Here is a 22366-nt window from a genome sequence, read left to right as displayed (position 1 = left end):
AAATTTTCCTTCATTAATTCAGTCATTTCAATAGTAACTTACGCCCTTACGTTACTTTTCAGAATGGTGAAGGATTTTGTCACTAGAAATAGAAGTCAGGAATTACGACAACTTATAAAAGTATTGGGTCAAGATTTTGCTGGCTCCCAGAACCCAAACACACGGAAAGGTGGCCTTATAGGTCTTGCGGCAACAGCCATAGCCCTTGGAAAGGTAAGCTATCTTCATGTTTTTTACACTTTTAAGTACTTATCCGACTATCAAAAGATTTTTAATAAGTTTTTGTTTTTGTCTTTTTAGGACACTGGTCAATATACCCAGGAGCTTATCTTACCAATTCTGGCATGTTTCTCAGACTCAGATTCTAGGGTCCGTTACTATGCTTGTGAAAGTCTGTATAATGTTGTGAAAGTAGCTAGAGGAGCTGTCTTGCCCCATTTTGCTGAGATATTTAGTGCTCTTAGTAAATTAGCTGCTGACCCAGAGCAGAATGTCAAAAATGCTTCTGAACTGCTTGATCGGTTAATGAAGGTAGGTACAACATAACACTTGTTGAAAATTATGGCTTTACAAAACTGCATGAAGTACTAATTATTATCCAATTTTAGGATATTGTAAGTGAAGATCCATCCTTTAACATGGTAGGTTTCATGGAACTCTTAAGAGAAAGAATTTACAGCAGAAATGCTTTCACAAGACAATTTATAATATCATGGGTGTCAGTCCTGTATGCTGTTCCTGACATGGACTTTATAGTTCTCCTTCCTGAAATCCTCGATGGGCTTTTGAGAATGCTTGACGAACCTACATTGGAAATTAAAAAGACGTGAGCACAATCAGAATATTATCCATCTCTCATGTTGCTTTCCTCTTTCTTGTTATTTCCCTCTATTATTCTTTTACAGATGTGATACAGTTCTTGGAGAATTTCTAAGAAGCATAAAGCAAGATCCCAGTCGAGTTGATTTTCCTATGATGATCAACATATTAATTGTTCATAGCCAAGCACAAGATGAATTTCTTCAATTGACAGCAATAACATGGATCAAAGAATTTGTGCAGCTGTCAGGGAGAAATATGCTACCATTTGCCTCAGGAATTTTAACAGCTATTTTGCCATGTCTGTCATATGACACAGACTCTCGTAAAAGTATCCTTTCTCATTACATTTTGTGTCTCTGAAATCTAGTTAAATTACATAGGTAGTTTTTGTTCCATTGAAAATTTTCCTTAAAAAGAATTCAGATATCAGAGAAACAGCAAAAGCTGTTAATTTCATTCTCACTAAACTAATAACAGATGAAAAGGATAATAATGAAAGTGGTGATGATCTCAACCTTCCATCTATAATAGATGTTCTCCAAAAGCATTTAGTCCATTCAGCTGTTCCAACAAAAGTGGCAGCACTACAATGGGTTTATCATCTCCATACAAACATACCAGATAGAGTGAGTGTGATTCATGGTTATTCTTTCCCTTTCCTATTTTTACCTGTATTATGTATACCCTCACATTCATTGTTTGGTGGTTTACAGATGTTGCTTCATGTGGATGAACTTTTCACAGTGCTGCTAAAAGTTCTTTCTGATTCAGCTGATGAGGTGGTGCAGCAGGATATAGAAGTTTTAGCTGAATTTATGTCTTACCCTTCCTCTGGTATGACATGAGAAAACATAAATGTTAAAATATGAAGTTATTATAATTTTTATGAAATTGTGTGGGTTTGATTTTTCCAGGAGATACCTCAACTGGTGCCAGAATTCCAAATTCAAAAAATCCTTATTTCTCTAAATTCATTGTAAGCTTGTTGAAGCTTTTTAGCACAGACCATCATTTACTAGAGGACAGAGGCTCATTCATAATAAGGTGCATTTAATTAAAATCTAGTATTTGACTTGCTGTCTTGTTTGCTAGGCAATAGAATTAAGCTATCTTATCTATGTGAATTAATTTGCAGGCAACTTTGTGTTCTTCTTGATGCGGAAGATATTTACAGAACTCTAGCAACCATTTTGACAAGAGAGGAAAACTTGTCTTTTGCTCCAACAATGGTGGATACTCTGAACACAATCCTTTTAACAGCCGCTGAACTATTTGAACTAAGAAATAAATTAAAAGAACTTTCTACAAAGGTATTAAATTATCAGTATTGCTTTAGTTGAATCTTATTTGAAAGCCTAACTGAATGAAAATATTTCTACATCTAGGAAAGCTGCTCATTGTTTTGTCAACTTTATGAATTGTGGTGCAACAATCCTGTGGCCACGGTCTCTCTTTGTCTGCTCACTCAAAATTATGCCCATGCAAGTCGCCTGATAAGAAACTTGTATCCTTTGATGCATGCGTACTCCCTTCAGATTCTCAATACATATCTTTCTGGTTCCACGTACATATTTTCCTTGGTGTTTTTCTTAACATAGACAGTGGGGGCCTAGAGGTAACTGTTGAGTTCCTTATAGAAATAGACAGGCTGGTCCAGTTACTTGAATCTCCCATATTTACATGTAAGTTTATGTCTTTGATAATTCTATTTCCTTTTTTTAAACTTTGCCAAGTAACCGTGCTTTGTTTTGGTAGTTGTTCGTCTGGAACTCCTTGAAATACCCCACAATCAACACCTGGTCCAAGCATTGTATGGTTTACTAATGCTATTACCTCAAACTGAAGCTTTTCACATGTTGAGACGCAGGTTGAACTGCATACCAACTCTTCATTTACAAAATGGTTACGTACAAGGGTGAGTTTCCTTAGGCCTCTTGAAGACTTGACCAATCACATAAGGATTGACAATAATTTAATTTTCAGAGGGATTACTGAGAAACCAGACACACGGCCTGGTGTCAAAGAAATTGATTTTGACAAACTCTTGAAGCAATTCTTAGAAATACAAGAGAAACACCAAAAAAGCAAGCAGAAGAGTCGTAAAATAGGAATGCTTCAGCAGGGTGTCAGTAATATGGATATTCAATAATGATGACAAAGAGAAAGTATCCAATCAGAAAAATGCATTTTGCTCTAGATGTTTTTGCTGTATGTGGTGTTGGATTGCTGATTGATGTAATTATTGAATGAATGAGGTTTTCTTGCTTGATATTCGTTTATATTCTTATACAAACATAATTCGTATATTATAGTATTGTTGTTATGAGGCAATCTCAATGCATTTTATCCTGGCATTTGTTACATTGTCGATAGTTTAGATTGTTTTTAATGTTACATAATTAAATATTTCATTCAAGAATTCCATATTTGCAATAGTAAGTTTTTTAAATATATGCTCCTAGTCTTTAGTAAATTTGATCTACAGTATACTGATTGCTGTTGTTCTTGTTGTGTGAAGGTGAAACAAATAACCAGAGTGTAAATCAAAAATCATTTCAAAGTTTGTACTGATATTCTTGAAAATATATTTTCAAAAAGAACATAAGATTAGCACCATTCTCTATACATTAGAGAAGTGAATAAGAGGGGCACAAATCAACAGTGCAAGAGATAAAGTTGACAGGCTAACAGAGAAATTGATAAATCATATAAACATATTAACAAACAAATTTTTTTTATGAAAAATGGAAAAAATAACAGGAAACCTGTAATTCAAGACTGAATACAAATCTAACTGAGCTATCACAGTTTGTCATTCGCTATGGACTAAGGGCTAACTAAATCTCCTGGCTGTAGGTTGAGAGTAATGTCTTGAAGCTGGCTAACTGAATCCCCTTGCTGAAAGTTGAGAGTGATCTCTCTGATTTGATTTACCAACTGTCTATTTTCAAGTACTGTGTCATGGACACCCTTCTTCATATTAATCATTTCTTCAATAGCCTTAGTAAATTTGAGACACTCCTCCTTGCTGCGGAACGGAGACTTTGATGGTTTATCCTTCTTTGCTTCACCCCGTAGCTGTTTAGTCAGCAGCCTGTCATGGATGACACGATCAGCCTCAACAACAATACACTTAAATCTATCAAGATGTTGTTCATACTGAGTCACATCTTTCTCCAATATTTGAGTCTGAGAAAATACTGTTTGAGCCATTATGTAGCAATCTGCCATGTTCTCTGCTTGCTGAGCTAGTGGGGGAGCAGATTTTTGATCCAATAATGACCTGAGCTGCTGACCAGCATCAACAACTTTAATTCTTTCCAACACATGGAACTGTTCATCATTATAGGTCAGACTTCGAGTAGCCTTATCTCGTAGCAAATGCTGCCAGGACTCTCTAAGGCGATCTACAAGAGTCCTAGCTACATTGGGCATTCGAGTTTCTGATGGACAAACTACATTTCTCGAGGAATCAGTCCACTTCCTTAACAGAGTCTTCTCTATCACATAACGGTCATGAAGCTGCTTGATTGCTGGAGCTAAATTTTCAGTTAGCTCTTTTGTTAAATTATTCAGTTCTGTTTTCCAATCAGTTGGTACAGTATTTGAAGGATTTTCAGAGCTACTATCCAGTTCTCGTATAGCATTGTGAGATCTGCATGCCACATTCACAACATCTCTCACATAGGAGGACAATGCTTGCAGATTTTCACTGCGCTGCAAAACTCTCTCCAGGTCCCTGCTCACAACAGTTGACATGACTTCCACACACAGGCCGTTCAACCTGCTTGTCTGGGCTAGTTTCTCAATACGCCTCTTACACTCATGACCCACACTGCAGGCAACTTTGGCAATGCTGGCATCATTCTCAACAGAGACAAGTGTAGGAAATTTAGGGAAATCAGGTAGAGGATTTTCTGATGCAGTAACAACATTGTTGTTATCTTTACTCAAGAGCATTATGGGACACTCCTCTTCAATTTTTGGGTATCCTCGTCCAGGAGTGTTCTCATCAATTACATCCAAGAAAGGTCGATCCTTTAGAAGTAAAATTTGCTTGTGTGGTGCTACATTAGTTTGCTCCATGATCAAACTCTGAACTTCAGCAAAGGTTCCTTCTGGATGTAAATACACCCTGACTGTTTGGCTTTTGTTTAAGTGGTAAATATGGAGAAGCTTACGAGATAAAATGTCAGTGACTTCAGAGAAGAAACGATCAAACTTCCAAACTCGTTTATGATCAGTTTCCATGAGACCTGCCAGAAGAGGAATGACTAGTCTCTTCAAGCCAGCACTAAGCCGAGAATTGCTAGGCAAGTCTTTGCTCCATTCAATGGGGCCATTATCTCGCAGTTGAATACCAGATATTACCCCAGTAGCCTTTTTGGTTGTTATGAAAAACATGGTTTCCTTATTTCTACGGCCACCATAAGGTCGGAATGGAAGATTGCCGGTGGCAACATGATACAGTGTGACACCAATAGACCATAGGTCAACAGTAGCACCAAATGCTGTTCCAACGGGCTTTTTTAACACAGCCCGTTCAAAAAGATCAGGGTGCAAATACTCTTCAGTACCATACAGTGATACAAATTTTTGGTCTTCCTGAAGTTCTCGTGCAGCACCAAAGTCTGTTAGTTTATAGATAGTACGTCCATCTTCAGCAATAAATTTCATAATATTTCCAGGTTTAAGATCACGATGAACTAAATTGTTGTCACGTAGATGTTTCATTCCAGCTGTCAAATGACTTAATACTAATAAAAACTCTTCTTCTTGTAATCCATAAGTGTTTTCCGGATCCTCAAGAATCGTGAACAGTGATCCACCAGTGCAAAGTTCCATGACAATGACTTTGCCTCTGCCATCTTGCTCATCTTCAATGGCCAGGAGCTTAACAATATTTTCATGTTTCACCCTTTGAATAACTTCAAATTCACGCAGTTGAACCTCTGAACTGCGTTGATGGCTAGCCTGGTTAAAAGTCTTGACAGCTACTGGTTCACCATTATTTTTGTTAACACCCTGATACACAGCACCTGTTGCTCCTTTTCCCAAAACACTTGTGGTAATCCATACAAAATTGCTGGAGCCACGAAGAAAAGCTGAAGTCATCTTGCCAAATCTGAAGCTAACATCTGCAGATGAATACCCGTCCGGCGTTTAATCTTCAGCGGAACTTCTACAATCAAAAACTCATAAGCGCAGTGCAGCTGTTTGGGGAATACAGCCCCATGGCCACAGAGGATCAGTTGCTATCTCTCCTCAGGCGAAACAGGAACAATTACATCACCCCCACGGGAATTCCGCGCATTTGATTCGCGATTCACCTGATGCACTCGAGTGGCAAGCTTCAGCTGCAATCTACTCCGTCAGAGATAGGCGTTTGTTGTGCTAGGAGAGGTAACTCTGGCGGGGCCAGTGCTCAAGAAGCTCGAAACTTTACGCAGCAAATATCTCAGAACAAAATTTTTTATGCCTCTAAAAGAAGAAACAGGAGTCGTCTGAAGCACGTAACATAATTCTAACTGCAAACTGAACGAAGGGTTACAGGATTTGCCTTCAATGTTAACTCGATTTTCATTCCAAACGTCCACATTGAGAGAAGTTTTGCGGGGCAATGCTTGTACAACTTGTACCTGCACATCTATGTAAGTATACTCAAGGGTACTTTCCATCCGTTGCCCCTCATCGACCGCTAGACTAGGGTTGGAAACGTCGATTTCGATTTTTCGATTAAAATCGACTTGGCACTTTTCAAATCGATTTTTTTCAAATCGATTTGAGGTTTTCCAAATAATCGTCAAATCGATTTGGAACCATCGATTTTCGATTTTTATTGTCAGGTTACAAATTGGTACTTTTCTTGCACGTTTTGCCACTTTTTGTGCTCTGGGCACGCTATGATGTGGCGCAGTCGGTCATTCTTTATCAACAACAATGATTATTTCGGTAAAATTATTGCAAAACACATAAATTGCAAAAGTGCAAGTATGACTACTTTGCATTTCTAAAGCTGAGTGCCGTTTTATTCACTTTTTTTTACCACTTTTTCTCTTAATTTTCGATTATTTAAAATCGATTTGAAAATCGATTTGGGCAAACTGAAAATCGACCCAAATCGATTTGGCCTTTTTCAAAATCGATTAAGCAAAAAATCGATTTGGCAAATAATGTTTCCAACCCTACGCTAGACTTGTTGTTGTTGTTTCGTTCTTTTTCTTTACTTCTTCTTAACCTCTAGCTCTCTTCTGCTGTGCAAGTGTAAAATATTTTTTTTTGACAATGTACACCTTTTTAGGAGTTAAGCGTGAGATTTAGGAAATGCAATCAGGTATATTTAGTTTCACTGTCAAGATTAAAATCAAACTTAGACACCACGTTTTAACAAAATTAAATGTCGGGTCAGCGAGTTCCATTTTGACTTGAGTAGTAAAACTGATGTTTTCTTTGCAGGAGCTTAGTTGACTATAGTAGTAAATGCATAAAGATGGCGTTGTTTTGTAAAATGCGATTTCCACTGTAATTTTGTCTGAATATGAATTAAAATTGCAACAGTAACTCGTAAATTAAGTCTTGTTGTATCCCTTCGATCCTAAGGTATGTAAATTACATATATTTGTATCGGTGGTCTCCACTTTTTGTCTGAGGCGAAACGAAGTGCAGACGCTCTGTGAGTCACGCGTTTGGGGGCGTCTTGTAAATTATTTTGTCAAAGGAATTTTTCGTTAAGCTTACACTTCTACATCAAACCGTTGCAGAATGTAATTTCAATTTCGGGAATGCCTTTTAACCCTTCATCATAAAATATTCTTACTAGAAAGTTTTTGCGTTTTGGTGCTCATCAGTATGCAATAACAGGTTAATACTCAAGTAGCTTTTTACAGCTTTGGTTGTCAAGTTCTTGTTTGTTCTCGACTGTGAGTTCATTGAAAAATTTATTTACTTACCTCTGGTTGTTTTTATCTTTTGGGTTGTTAAATTTACTCCCAGGCACCAATTATGTCTCATTATCTTGTCTGCGTTTCTTCTTGTGTGAACCTAAGGACTTAATTACACCCAATCATCTCCTTTTGCAGCTGGCCTTGCGGTTCACCATGGGTTTGCATGGCTTTCAACTGGTGTAGGCTAGTTGGGCCATGCAGGCACAGCCAGGTCGACGCTATCTTAACTCCGTCTCAGATTTGTATGGTGCTGATGAAATAGAAGTGTTGTGGGACGAAATTCGCACGCTGGAGCCCTCAAGTTGTCGCCCCGAGGACCTGCAGGTAAAGCCCTGACAGTTTTTTCTTACTCAGAGTTGTTCTGTGAAAAGTTGATCTTATATAATTATATTATGATTACTCACTACCTTATTTTTGAAACAACTTTTAAGTTTAGTATTGATGTGGATGAGATTGCATGGTTTGTTGCACACTCAAACAGTATCTCAAGTGCATGCTTAAACTGATACTGTGAAGTCAATTCTTAGCGAAATAACTTCAAGTTGAAGTGAAAACATGAGAATTTTTACTGGAAGGTTTTCCCCCACAACTAGACTTAATTAAAACACATCACCTTAGAAATATAGAGGAGTAGTATTTGACCTCACAATCCTTAAGTTTGTTCATTTAGTAAGTTAAAAGTAAGGATTTATGGATGAATCTAATTTGACAGAATACAGTAAAACGGGAGATGCATTTTGAATATTATTACGGTATAACAGGCAATGGTTTTTAAAAAAGAAAAATTATTCTTTAATTTTAAAACCAACAAGTTACGGTGTTCTTTGTGAACAGAGAGGAAGTTATATTGGAACGTCAGGTGAGGACGGAGATTTTGCAACCTGCTCTAGCCATATTAAAAATGACTTAAGTGACGACGAAATATTCTTTGAAGCGGAGACATCTTTGGAGGTGAGTGTCGATGATAGGATAATTAAGGTGGGTGTATGTTAGCTTTCATGGCTGTTTTCTTCTTATATTGAAAGCCTTGTTGTTTTTGTCTGAAAATAGCTCCTATCATTCTGCCCCTCTCTCCGAAAAGATTTGTTGTTTCTGTTCCATTAGCATGTTGCAGCCACATTTTTCAAAAACCATTGCCTGTTGAAGTTGTCTGTGTGTGTCCTTAAATCCATGCACAAGTGTAGAGCACACTCAAAACTCAGATTCAAAATTCACTCTTTTCTGCACAGTCTTCATGCACATTAAAGTAACTGTCCGTCTATGCACATAAGTATTGCATTAGTACCTAAGTCCTATCCATTCATATTTTATTCATATTTTTAGTTTTCTTACATGTATTTGAGTTATTGGCTCGGTTATTGGATTGTTTGGGAAATCTCCCCATCTTATTTATTGCTAAAGATGTTTATCAATTTTTGTTGGAACTTCGAATGCTAGTAAAAACCTGAAAATGACAGAAGTTACAGTATTTGAGTTAGGGAAATCTCCCCATCTTATTTATTGCTAAAGATGTTTATCAATTTTTATTGGAACTTTGAATGCTAGTAAAAACCTGAAAATGACAGAAGTTACAGTATTTGACGCTTTGTGAGTATCCTCTGTCTTGCAGTGCGTCTATTTTTAAAATTGTTTAGCTTTGAAATGTTGCAGGACTTCGAGATTGCGGGCAGTCAGACCCACGTGGCCAGCGTGGCTGACTGTGAGTCGCCCGCGGTCACGGTCCGCTCGTGGGACTCTCATGCTAACTATCGGGTCCCAGGGTCCCACCCAGGCTCCATTTTCCATGGAGTCATTCTCTACTGTGATGAGACTCATCTCAAGTCATCAACAGGAGTTGTCCGATTGCTATTAGTGGTATGTTTTACTCAAGACGGCTCTTTTGCCTGTTTCATTTTGAAATTCTATTTCGTAATTTCATGCTTATGGATATGTATATTTTTATTATTTTTCAGATTTCCTCAGTAGCATGTTTAGCATGTCTGTGCTCATCTGGGACAGTGAAACTAGGGCTCTTTATGTTGCCCCTAGTTTCCCGTCTCCGCCTGATGATGTTTGTCACCATATTCAGTTTGCTGGTTACAATATTGCTCCTATTTCTAGACATTTCTCATATAATATATCTTTTTCCATTCAACTGGGGAAAGCTGGTGAGTAAACGTACCCTCTAATATACCTATCTTTATTCACTCCCACTTACTGTTTTTGTAAGACACTTGTTCCCTATCTTTTACAGAATGCATGGTTTTATGTCAGTGTTAGTGCACTTTACCTCATCAGCTCCTCACTCATCTTGCATCTGCTCAATGAATATCAAGAATCGTACTCCTGGATTCCTAAGAAAACCCGGGACCATCTCCTAGCAACTGGAGTTAGTACCTCTTCATTGTTAAACCATTAATAGTTCAGGGTAATTGTGTGACACTAATAAAGTGGTTTTAAAATTTTCTGTATAGATCTTGGGCTACATATGCGCTGTTGAGGCCCTTGTACTATCAGTGACAACAAGCTGTTGTCAAAGAGATCAATATCGCCCTGTTGTTACTGAAGATTCAAGTGAGATGAAGGTCCGAGATTCAGCACTGCAGCCACTTCGATCTGACAGTCCACAACACCGCATGACTCCTCCAAACAAGTTGGCGGTGCCATCCTCGGCCTCCACTTCCTCTCGAGTGTCTCGGATGCGCAATTCTGCATCTGCTCCTCTCTGGCCTCTTGATGATGGACAACCAGGATCTTCGAAGCGTAATGATGGGTATGCATGACAGGTCACTGAAATTCTCTTGTAAACTAGGCTTTTATAGATCTCAGAATACCAAGGAGTATTTGTCCAACCAATTCTGCTTGCAGTTTGCGATTCATTTAATTTCCCCATATTTTTGTAGGTGGGAACAAAATTAAAACCTTAGATTATTGCTGGAAGTGCCTGTCACTTATTTATAATCTCACTAGTCTTCAGGTTATCACTCACAGAAAATATTTTCATTGTTAAAGTAACGTATCACGTGTATGTAAGTCCACCTGCAGGGGCCGTTAGCAGTCCTCTGTGACAGGTATCATGTATCATTATCCTACTTGACTTACCAGACAGATTGATATAGTTCACCCGTAAAGTGTTCCAGTATTTTTGTATTGTAGCAAACATAAAAAGTAATTTTTATGCCAAGCTTTCAAAATTTGTGATCATTTCTGATAAACTATCTTTAGATAGCAAAGGAGAATGTGAAAATGTCAGCCAAACCAGCTTTAACTTGTAGCAGGCAGAAGTAATTCTTTTACATTACATTATATGTCCTTTTTATTTTCTAGTCAGCCTGTGGCTAGTGATTTGAACATCATTTGTTCATCACGTTCAAGTAATGAATTCTAGATTGCCTAAATCAGGTTTTCTGACTGATTCCTTTTTTAATGTGATATTTTTTTTTAATTGTACAAAGTTCATTCCATTTCTTTGACATCATCATGAGGGGCTTTGAACCTCTTTTACTCTTCCATTTTAACCTCAAGCATGATTTGTACATGCTTACGCTTCCTAGCCCACAGTATTTCTATTAATTTATTTTTATTTCATTCCATTTCCATTGTGTTTTTATACTTCCTATTTATTTACTTTAATTTAGATAATCATTTGTGAGGTTTTTCTATCTGTGGATTATGTACTGTCTATATACTCAGGCTGCTTTTGTCTGCTCATGTGTCACCTGGAATCAACTTGTTGGATAACAGTGTTGATGAGGGAGGAAGCTGGAATTTTGTGGTGGCTATTAAACATATCGTGGCACTTCGCAGTTGCCACATGCCGTCCTGGTTCAAAATGGAATGACAGGGTACGGTATTCACACTGGGGTGGAAATAGCTTTTGGTCAATGCTTTCAATTTGTATGCTCTTCCAACTGCTCCTTTTTGTTTATATTACACTAGGAGAAAGTATGTGAGAGTAGCCAGTCTCTTACTTATCGTTCTATGTACAACTGCTGATCATTTTGCATTGTGGATTATTTTAATCTTTGTTGTAAGAAGTTATGAAATTTGTTTGCTCTATGATGTCTTGGTTTTTGAAAATGAAACGCTGGTAGACTTCTAAAGCCGCTTTTTTTAATTTACTGTTTGCCTTGAGCTTTCTTCAGAATTTAAGGCAATAATTAGGTAAAAATTCTCTATCCATTATCTGAGTGATGTTTTGGCAGCTTGTCATGCATTTTTTCATAAATTTTGATATTTTGGGCACAGTGTTGTTCACTGTGATCATTTTAATCCAATTGTTTTCATTTGCCTGTTATGTCATATTGACCATCACAATCATAAACTTGTGTGAATGCTTATAAAACTTGTTAGTTGTAATTAATGTATGTTATGTAGAGTAAATAACAGCTAAGTCCAGATGCATGATGTTCAGTTCAACTAAAACTAGGTTTGTGATATTACCTTAAAGTTGCCATTTGAAATAGGGGACATTATGGCCTTTGTCTTTTATTTACTTTAGATAACTGGCTTAGCAGAGTTTATATGCGTTGTAATATTAGAGGAAACGCTGCATAAATGAAGCTCTATGCTTTGTGGGACTTTCAAGCATCTCTTTGGAATCTTGTCTCGGTTGATCCCTGAAAGGGTAAAGTAACCGTTCTGTACATACCCTCTATACATTTTAGTAATTTATCTGGTTTTCATTGAAAAAATCTCTCAGAATGTTTTGCTTTAATAATAAAAATTATGCTGAAATGTCAATGCATAGTTGGTGGTGTATTTAGATAGATAATACAACTTTTTGTTTATGTATCTTCAAAAGAATTACTAAAGTATATTGTGAATGGGTTGTTAAAAGAAACAGTAGAACTTCAGGGTGCAGTCTGAAGAAATTTGAGGCCTGGGGTCAGAAAATCTGCTCATTACTGTCATAATTGCATCCGGTTTAGCTCTCTTCTACATATTTTGCATCAAATTGCCGTTTGGTCATAATTTACTAGAGATGAAATGCAACTGTTAAGTCTTTGTAAGAAATTATATTATTTTTCCCTTTAACAATTTTTCTTGCATTCACTATTTGGGGCCAAAGAGATTGACCTTTCTAATTAAAAAAAAAAAAAAAAAAAGCTTTTGAGCGCACTAGTCGAATGCACAAAAGATTGTTTATTAGCCGCATTGTATTAATCTTTGGAATCAGTGCATATGATGGTATGGGATGGAGCGTTTGTTTTTGTGAATTGTGAAATATTTTCAAGTTTCTAGGGTGATGAGAAGAGGCTCTCCATTTCTTTATTTGCTCATTTTGAAATACAGCAGCGCTATTATTACATGGCTTTGGCTTTTCGCTGCCCTTTCAAACAACTCTTTTATTATTATTATTATTATTTTGAGGCCAAAGAAATGATTCTGACTGATTTTCATGCTTGCATTGATTTGTAGTGTTAAGATGATAGTCCTTTTTTAAGTTTATCAGAATCTCACCCTTTTTTGGAATGACATTTACCATGGAGTATCTGTACCGTTTCCAACTGTTTGTATTAAGATCGACTCATACGAAATAGTTACAATTCTGTATTGTATTACATGTTAAATTGGAGGTGCTATTGTATTGAATGTGATGTTATAAGTTGGAGACACATTCTAGTCATTTGGACCCTTGAGTCCTTTGTCAAATGGAATTTTCCATTCTTTTTTATTTTATAGCAAATCTCTTAAGAGTATATAGGTTTCAAAGACTCAATTATTGTTTCTTTGGGAAGGCTTCAAACTCTTGCTTCATGCTGGTTAGACCAAATCTTTATTGTATTTAAAGAAGTCCTTTTGTGTATGCTGTTTTTCATATGTATGAAAATCAGAGTTTTGCATTTTTTAATGTTACCAAACAACCTTTAAATAATGTTCTTTTGAAACAAACACTTGCTGGTTTTTGCAATAACACACCACTACTACAACTTTAAATCAATTTCTGTTTAAAATTGTTTTAACTAGTGCTGAACTTTAAATTCTTTTATCATCTCAATCGTCCTTTTTTTTTTTACAAGAGAAAAACAACACAAATGGTTGATTTTCCTTAAATTTTCTTCTCTCAATAGCTTTAAATCTGCTTCTTGTCACATTTTGTGCAAAATCTAGGTATGTGAAGGTATGAAGAAGTATTGATACTTCAATAGGCAATCATACCTTTTATTGTCATATTTTGATAATGTTTTAAATTTTTCAAAGAATATCTACAAAATTTTTCTAGGGCAAGATTGGGTACTTCAGTATTCCCTCTAAATGTGGTAGTGTATTTTGTTTAGAAAACCCAGTTGACTCATTACTTGTACTTATCATATTACAGATGAACATTTTCAGAATTACATTGTATACTAGAATGTACATGTGTGTGTTTTACTGAGCTGATAGGATTTGGTGCTCACACTGTCAGCCAATGTTTTTTTGGGTATTGCAATGTTGACATGAATTTTTACTATTCTAGTCTCAATGCAAGAAACTCTCTTAAAATATATGTACTTGTGAGTCGCGACGATTAAATCAGAAAAGTGTAGACGCTGTAGACGCTCATTTCTTCCAAAAGAACCACACACTGAAGGATTCCCGTCTCACCCGACCTTCCCCTCAATGGAGGCAATGGAGGAGGATATCGGAGAGTCCCTCGGATATTTCAACTTCCGGTGCCGATCTAGGATACGATCCCCCCAATTTTAATGTTATCTGAACTCTTTTGAATACTGAACACGAAAATTTCGGGGACTGTATCCGAGATCAGCTCCTAAAGTAGAACAATCCGGGGAGCTCTCAGATTACTCTCAAGCTCCCAGGTAGAATCGCCAAAAACTCGTCAATGAATGACCCTCATTTGACATCATAATGAGCTCATTGTGGCTACCTAGCCGCAGTAAATTTTGACGATCGGCGTCGTCAAAATTACTCATTTTGACATCACTTTGAGAAATGTCTGTGTGGGAACCATTCTTAACTAGAAAAGAACTAAAGCACACAAAGATTTCACAAGTGAAGTTCAAAATATTGACGACCGTCAATCACTTTTCCGCACTACGTGGTTTCCTGCCCTGCCCCCTCATTCTGATCGGGCGTTCGGCTCACGCGTGGCTTGCGTGACTCGGCCGCGTCGTCACTGATGTACTCGTTGGAGAGCCCTTTTGCCGGTCGATCAGGCAGTAATTTGTCAACTCGGCTCCAAGAAGCCATTCTGTTATTTGCCACTCGCACTCGTAAAATTTTATCGTCGGACATGCGTGGAATACTCGTGGTTCAGCGGGTCGGCCGCCGCCGAGCCTCCGGGCGGAAGCTCCTTCCTTCCATCCGTCGTCACACGACGATCGATGATACAAAGCATGAAGCACCGCCCGGCGCCGTGAAGTGAAGCGGTCCAGTCTCCAACCTGCTCCAACCGCCAACTAGAGATGGCCACGGTCGCAGCCATCGTCATGTGTCGGCCCTTCTGCTCCCCACACTTTCTGGACAGATTGAAATGCGCAAGAATCAAGGCATTGAGGTAAGTGACCGTCCAGCAACTGAAATATCGCATGCAAGCAAAGTCAAACCACGTGGTCAAACGGGGCGCATGACGGGGGTGGAGGAGGTGCGTCGGGTGTCGCGTCGTGCCGTTTGCCGTTATTGTAATTTCGATGGCAGAAACAGCGGGGCATGTGTGGAGAAACGGCAGCCGTTCTTCTGCTGCGTTACTTTGCGCGTTTTTCTTTGTCAGGCGGACTGTGTAAGACGGCCGCTGTCCTATAGAGCGCACTATGATGTCCTCGAGCTGCTCGGGCCAAAAACTGTCGTGAGGCATGAGCCTCGGCGGGACGAGCGACGGCCACGACGATGGGGCCGCGGGCGTGACGGAGGGGGCGGGGAGGGGGAGGGAGCGGTGGATGTAATTACACTTTTCTGTTGGGGACAGATGTCGAGCCGAGATATCGAGTGGCCGGCCATCCATCGAATGGATTGATCCCTCCCTCCCCCTGCCCGGCCCTGCCCCCCTCGCAGGGGCCTAGCGAGCCGGGCCATCTGATCGTGTCGTCCCGCCGCGTCCCGCCGAGCGGCAGCCGCGGCAGCTTGTAAAGTGCAGCGCCGCGCTGGACCATTATTGCGGGGACGTGAGCCGCACCAAAACGTGCTGGCCCGTACACTGTCGGAAAGTTTATAGACAATCACGATGCCGGGGTAACGTATTTTCAAAAAAGTGTAAACTTTAAATATTTATTGACAAACTTTTGAAAATTTTTGAAAGGACAGTGGACCGTTTAAGTTGAACCGTTACAATTTTCGTCATTTCTCAAGTTTTCAAGGAAATGTCAGTTATTCTTGCATTTCCACCGATTTCCACCAGGGCTTTCTTGCGGATAGGGAGTACCATGGGCGAGCGATCTCGCGTATACAAGGAAATTTCAGTTAATTGTTGCATTTCCAGGTGGGGCTGCCTTGCGGATAGGGAATGACCAGGGGCGCGAGCAGCGAGCACTCCCGCGGCGCGGACAGCGCGTGGTTGGCCTTACTTTACATGCCCCTCTGGAGTGCAAATGCCGCCGTCATGTCACCCGCGCGCCTCGCCTCGCTCGCCCTCGCGCCCGTCCCGCGACAGGAATCGTATGTTAATCGTGACTGCTACTCGCGCCCGCTTTGGAGAAAGCAGGGCTGCTGCTCGAGGGGGGTAGGCTGTTGGACGAGGTCGGTCGGTCGGGTCGAAGTATATCGGTCGCTTGTGATTAGCGGCTCGGGTCGCGGGGTCTTTGCTCGAGCCGCCCCTAGGCTGCCTCCGGAAGGGCCGGGTCCAGCAGCTCGGTCCAGCGCTGTGCCGTAGCCCCGATGGCTGCTGTGCCGCGGTGTGTCTCCGAGAGTCCTAGAGGCGGAGGCCGCGGTTGCGACGGCCGACGACGGCGTCCTCCTCTCCTCTCCAAAAAATGCTGCTCCGGCCGCGAGCCGCGCGCTCTTGATCGGCGACGGCAAAGCCCCGCGCGCATGCATAAGAGATGAGCTCTAAGCGTGGCGGGGCGTCCAGGGGCGGGGCAGGGCGGGGCGAGCCCGGGCGGGGCGGCAGGTGTCACAGAGTAATCGTCAATTACTGGCGATTGATGTACCGGAGGTGAAAGGCGTCCATTGCGCTGCCGCTGCGACTGCGGGCCGAGGCCCGAGCTCCGCGGACCCGGCCCGGGGCGGCAGGCAACCTCCGGAGCGGTGGCGCGCGGGCGCCGGTTGGGTTGCCTACCCCCGCAGGCGCTCTCCGCTCGGTGCGCGTGCCGGCGGGCAGCGGACGCTGCCCTCCTGGCCTCCCCCATGAAGGGCCTCCCGTCGCTCCCTCCCCCATGTCCGCCGCTGGCTTGACTTACGACACATGCCGCTCCCCTCCTTTCTTTGGTCGCGCGAGCGATAGGTCGACAGCCTGTGTCCTCTTGGTGCAGTCGATATCCCCCCCCCCCCTTCCCATGTCCACCGCCGTGGCCGTGGACACAAACGAGAGATGAAATTCCAAGCGTACGAGATTAAAAAGGTTCGGAACGGTTCCAGACGTGACGCGCCCGCCCGCCCGCCACAGTTCAGCCGCGGCTTTCCATTTGTGAATTTTGGCCGGCGTGAAAAGGACATAACAAGGTAGACGCACGTTAAAACCGTGTGAAGCTGAGCTAAATGTGCGGATACCTTGGCCTGCGGCGCGCTAAAATTAAAATGTTTCCGCAATTTTGGTTGGCATGCCTGTCCACCTCACATCCTACGTCTCACGCCAGGCGCCTCACCTCACGCCGTCTTCCGGGCGGTCTCCCCTTGCGCTTTCTGACAGAGCTGAGCATTTAAAGTTAAAGTTTAATTTCAAGTTCAAGTTAAGCTCAGCAATAACAAAATGGCTGTCGTTGTGCTCCTTCTTTGCAAATCGAAGCGGCTAGTGGGAGCAGGGAAAGCATGCCGTGATTTTCCGCGTAGAGTCTCACGACGGATGACTCTCTAGGACGCTCCATTTCCCTCTCCAAAGCCGGGTCCCCACCGCTGAGGCGCTGTTTGCTGACCCGCTAATGTATTCCATCCCGGTCGTTGATTGGAGCCGGAGACCCGCGAGGGAGCGTTGAAAAACCGTGGAAATACTAAAATATCTCTCCTCGATGTCTCTTCTCTGGTGTAGAGATAGCGATCTGGAGGTATCGTCCGTGTGATGCGCGGTCAGGTAAGGGGGGGGGGGGGCTGAGATGGCCGCCGTGCCCCGCTGGGGTCCGGGGCCCTGCTGCTGCTGTGGTGCCTGCGGGTCTTTAATTTAAAATGTTGTTTCCCCGAGAGGAGTGTTGAGGCTTTGGTGTGGACAGCGCTGCTGAGGCCGGGAGGAGAGAGATTTGATCATGGTAGTGGTTCCTCAGCGTTACGAGGCGGAGGGAGCGGGGGGCTCAGCAGGGCTTTCAGTCAGCTCTCCGCGGGCGTCCAGCACGCAGGGCCCCGTGGTGTGGTGCTCCTGATCTGACCAGGCCCTTGAGCCCCTGCCGCGGCCGCTGCCCCGGGCTGCCCCCTCCCTCCCCCTTGGTCCGTTTTATGTAAATGCAGCAACAGGTTGTACCACCGCCGCGGATCGGCCCCGGCGCGGCCCGGCCCCGGCTCCCTGTGTTTGATAATTGTTTACCGTGGCGCCTTTTAATTTATTTGTGGAAGCGGAATGATTTACCGGCCGGGCGATGACAAATGCCCCGGCCGCCTGGGGGGCTGACGCCGGCTGAGCGCGGCTGAGCGGCACGCACGGGCCGCAAGCGGGCCACCGCAAGCCCCCGCGCCCCTCAACACTCCGCTCCCCACCTCCCCGCCCCGCTCCATCAGCTTTCACAGGGGGAAGATATAAAGATAACGCCGGCTGTTTCGACCTCTGGTCCGGTCCCGCAAAAGGGCTGTGGTGGTCAGGGCTGCTGGGACTTCCCTACCTGTCTCTCTCTATCGCTCTGCTGCCGCCACCGCGGCGGTGCTCGTCTGCATCGGTAATGCGCGGATTTGCCGACAATAGACCACCACCACTACCGGACCTCGACCAAGTAGGCCGACTGGAAGTACTGGTTTGTGAATCCGTTGTGTCCCGCTGCTGTCCCCTCCGTGTGTTGCTCTCTGGGGAGACAAAAGGCCGTACCCACCAGCCAGCGGTACACTATACTCCTTGCGCGCGTCTCGTCACGGGTGGCCTGGCACACTGTCCTGGAGTTCCTGGACGTGGTGGAGGCTGGAGGTGATGGAGATGGTGGAGGCTGGAGGTGCTAGAGGCCGGAGGTGGTGGAGGCTGGAGGTCCTGGAGGTGCTAGAGGTTGGAGGTCCTAGAGGTGGTGGATGCTGGAGGTCCTGGAGGTGGTGGAGGCTGGAGTTCCTGGAGGTGCTAGAGGTGGACCGCTGCAGGCGGCCACTGCACTTGAGGCTGTCAGCAGCGGGGCGGACGCGCGCGCGCGCCAGCCGGCGGCGTGGGTTGTGCAATTTCTCATATTGGATCGAAATGCAAGCAGCAAAACGCGAGCGGACAGCCAGCTTTGGCTTTTTTGCAGACGCACACACAGACTCACACAACGTCTGAGCGTCGTGCAGGCTGATAGCTCTTAACAAGATGACGGCGACATAACAGCGACGAGGGAGAGGGACCAGGGGGAGGGGGGTGGGGTGGATGTTTTGTCTGATATGGCGGACGTTTGCATGGCCGCTGGATTGCCCAACGCCCAACGTGTGTGTGTGTGTGTAACAGAATGAGAGAGAGAGCGAGAGCGACGTGCCATTGGTCATGTGTCAGCCACCTTTAGAGAGGGGCTTCCCCTCGGCCACCCCGCCATCGAGGTCCTTCGTGAAAAGGCGCGCCACTCGCCGCCACGCTCCGACGGTTCCCAAAAGGGTGTGCGGGGTACAGCACAGTACGTGGACGCACACGGGGGCTCAGCAACGGGTTTTCTTTCAGTAACGTCCTCGCGCCGCTGCTGCCGGTGGTCGGGGTGATGGTGGTTGGCTTTTAAGGGGAGCTGGCATATCAGGCTCTCTGGCTGCTGGCCGAGTGTCTGAAAGGGAAGCCCTTTCTCCCGTCCTCTTCTCCAGTTTGTTCGACTGTTCGGCGCAATCGTCCACGCGACGCGTTTGTACAACTCCCGCCTCGAGCTCTGACGTACAGTCATCACAATCCAATTCTGCTCAGCGTTTTTGAGACGGCCGGCGGAACCCGGAAGACAACAGTTAAGTTCAGGGAACCTGGGTGAAAAGGGGTGGGGTGGGGGGGGGATGCGCAACTAGCAAAAAATCGTGTGCACAAAGTTAAATAACTGTACAATACAGAGAAATACGCAGAAATACGTTAAATTCACGCGTCAAAATACAAGAAATACAAGCGAAGCGTTCACAGAAATACACGAGTTCGCCCCCCCCCCCTTAGTTTCTGTGGAGCTGGCGTTGCTCCAGGAGAACACTCCGGGAGTACACACTCGTCCAGGTGTCGGGCTGCTGGAGTTGCCTCCTGAGTGCGATGACGACTGTTCATTCGAGACCGACTTGTTGTTGATAACAAACTACCGCAAGAAGAACCACCACCACCACTATTATTACGACGTTCTATCATCACCACGATGTACTGCACTACCGCCAATACCCCGGCTAATACACTATCACGACCATCAGCACGATCACTAACAATTTTACTCGACTTTTACTAGTGCTTGCTTATATTCGCTACAACTATTGCAGTCCTTCCTCCTGTCCCTCGTCCTCATCCTCGTCCTCCTCCTCGTCCCTCCTCTCTCCCCCTCACTCCCCCCTCACTCCCCCCTCACTCCCTCTCACTCTTCACCTCTCGCCTCTCCTCCCGTAGATTGGCCGGGCTGGCAGCCAGGCGAGAGGCACAAGCAGGGGCCTAACAAGGTGACAAACATATTGACGTGCTGAGTTATGACCGTGTGATCCCGCGGCCATTAGAGGCGGGCCTATACTCTCTCCCTCACTCCCCCGTCTCTCTCCTTGGCTCTCCATCGCTCTTAGTCTCCCTTCCTCTCGTTCTCTTTCTCGCTCTCTATCTGGTCACGCCGTGCCATGTCTCGCTGGTATAAGGATCTCTTCGAAAAATGCCCATCCAGATTCCGGAACTAAAAAGAGTTCCCAGTTCTCGTAATGGCTCCGCGGCGCGCCGCATCCGTTTTGCATAAATGCATACATAATCTAGGAAACATCACGAGCGGGTCTCGTCCCATGCTCTGCGAGCTGATTATTATTATTTTTATATTTTTTGAAGGAGAAACATTTATTTAGTGAGTGAAGACATCGTCAATTATTATACCGTTCTGGCGCTCGTTCCGTCAAGGGCGTTTATAATATTTGCGACCCAGAATGAATGAAAGCAGGCTGACTCTGGTCAAAATCAAACGAAAGAACGCGTCAATTTCCAGGCTCAAGTAGTAAACCTTTCGAGGTGTAACAATCCAACGCACAGTCAGGACAACCATCCGTGTGGCAACGCAGCTAAACACTCCGCGGGCTGGAAATTCGCAGTTGGTGGGCAAAAAAGGTATCTCAACTCGCGCCAGCCTGCGACTTTGCAGTGCGGGGTCAGCGGGCTCCTTTTCCGCCCACGGAGTAAATTTACTTGGTGGGCTATCGGAGACAACTTTCCCGGCCAGTGATGCTTGTGACTTCGCAGTCGGTGGGCGAAATCCACTTGCCGCATAGGCGTGTGGATTCCCAAGTACTACATCACCGAGAAGGGAGCGTTGCCACCCCGGGTAGGTAAAATTCACTCTAGTTTTTTTTTTACAGTGAGGAGGATGCCGACATTGGCATTGAAGTCGCCGGCTTGTTGCACCCCCTGCACCCCCGCACGCCACCGCGCTCGCCACCAGAGACGCCGCCACCAGCACCGTTGGTCTACGAGTGGGTCTTATCTTTTCACTGGGACTGTCGGAAAGGCAAGGTGGGCAAGGTATAACAGACAATAGCATTAGATTCTTCACTGTTAATTAGTGAGGCAAATGATGCGTCACTTCTGCTTCTTACATCATGACTAGGCTATTTAAGAGACAGTTGTTTCAGTTAAATTGTGGACAATGTAACATTTTCACAGAAAAAGAATTGTTCTTTTGCAACTGTCCACATGGAGAAGTTTCCAGGGCAAAAAGTTAAGATACACTGTTAAAAATGTTTGAAATTTCATTACGCATTAAACATTAATTTTAATAAATTTGTCATGAAATTTAATGACACTCCTAATTTAAGAACAATGTTATTAAATTTAATGGCAATTTCATTTCACGCTATTAAAATTTCATTACACGCCCCTTTTCAGTGCATGTTATGACATTTTCATAACAGTGTTATTAAATTTTCATTACATGTTTATTAAACAGTTAGGAAACTCCCTCCGGCCAGTGGTGGTATAAGACCACGTTACAGCTCGACCACTCTCAGGTAATTCTCGTGGCCGAGTGGTCAAAGGCGAGGGTATTCCAGCCCAAGGGTTCCGGGTTCAACTCCAGGAAAGGTACGGTAAACGTCTATGGTTACGGCCTGTAAAATCCGTTAATTGGTTGAGGAGTTGATGCCATAAGTGTTAGAGAGAATCAAATTTCTTTTAGAAAGTTGTCAATTTTTTAATAACATGTGTTATGAAATTTCATTACTCAATTGTAATGAAAATTTAATAA

At 43.4% G+C, this 22366-nt stretch overlaps 4 protein-coding genes and 1 long non-coding RNA gene across 9 annotated transcripts in view; 3 read left to right on the top strand and 2 right to left on the bottom strand.

Moving 5' to 3' along the window:
* Nucleotides 1-62: 62 nt before the first annotated feature.
* On the top strand, nt 63-3246 carry LOC113205976 (protein VAC14 homolog; the record flags this gene model as incomplete). Its single annotated transcript, XM_052267725.1, is given in 12 exon segments — nt 63-213; nt 301-531; nt 609-826; nt 906-1150; nt 1246-1448; nt 1536-1656; nt 1737-1866; nt 1958-2132; nt 2208-2326; nt 2425-2504; nt 2578-2737; nt 2806-3246. Coding segments are annotated over 12 exon segments (1999 nt in total), but the record flags the coding sequence as incomplete, so codon positions are not given.
* Nucleotides 3247-3383: 137 nt separating this feature from the next.
* On the bottom strand, nt 3384-6417 carry LOC113205975 (inhibitor of nuclear factor kappa-B kinase subunit epsilon). Its single transcript, XM_026421821.2, has one exon. It carries the CDS (start codon nt 5935-5937, stop codon nt 3649-3651), a length of 2289 nt encoding a protein of 762 aa, XP_026277606.1. The 5' UTR covers nt 5938-6417; the 3' UTR covers nt 3384-3648.
* A 615-nt stretch (nt 6418-7032) lies between these two features.
* On the top strand, nt 7033-14274 carry LOC113205989 (uncharacterized). 5 transcript variants are annotated; one of them, XM_026421844.2, is made up of 8 exons: nt 7033-7156; nt 7279-7422; nt 7902-8090; nt 8601-8717; nt 9417-9620; nt 9719-9913; nt 10000-10134; nt 10220-14274. In XM_026421844.2, exons 3-8 carry the CDS (start codon nt 7962-7964, stop codon nt 10526-10528), a joined length of 1089 nt encoding a protein of 362 aa, XP_026277629.1. In that variant the 5' UTR covers nt 7033-7156; nt 7279-7422; nt 7902-7961; the 3' UTR covers nt 10529-14274. The 5 variants fall into 5 exon arrangements, with proteins under 5 accessions (XP_026277629.1, XP_026277630.1, XP_052123732.1 ...); XM_026421845.2 differs by lacking the exon at nt 8601-8717 and having other exon boundaries at nt 7037-7156; XM_052267772.1 differs by having other exon boundaries at nt 7098-7422.
* A 652-nt stretch (nt 14275-14926) lies between these two features.
* LOC127749493 (uncharacterized) lies at nt 14927-15513 on the bottom strand. Its single transcript, XR_008011187.1, has 2 exons — nt 15296-15513; nt 14927-15208 (listed from the first exon to the last, which is right to left on the bottom strand). It is a non-coding gene; the product is annotated as an uncharacterized LOC127749493 (long non-coding RNA).
* The window catches only part of LOC113203017 (uncharacterized), a 172507-nt gene continuing 165248 nt past the window's right edge, over nt 15108-22366 (top strand). The window contains exon 1 of the mRNA XM_052267773.1: nt 15108-15246. The gene's annotated coding sequence lies outside the window, so the exon portion shown is untranslated. The remainder of the gene's footprint in view (nt 15247-22366) is intronic.

Source organism: Frankliniella occidentalis, unplaced genomic scaffold, assembly GCF_000697945.3.
Source record: "Frankliniella occidentalis isolate FOCC.00 unplaced genomic scaffold, Focc_3.1 Scaffold58, whole genome shotgun sequence".
Lineage (NCBI taxonomy): Eukaryota > Metazoa > Arthropoda > Insecta > Thysanoptera > Thripidae > Frankliniella > Frankliniella occidentalis.
This window is presented reverse-complemented; position numbering and strand designations above follow the sequence as displayed.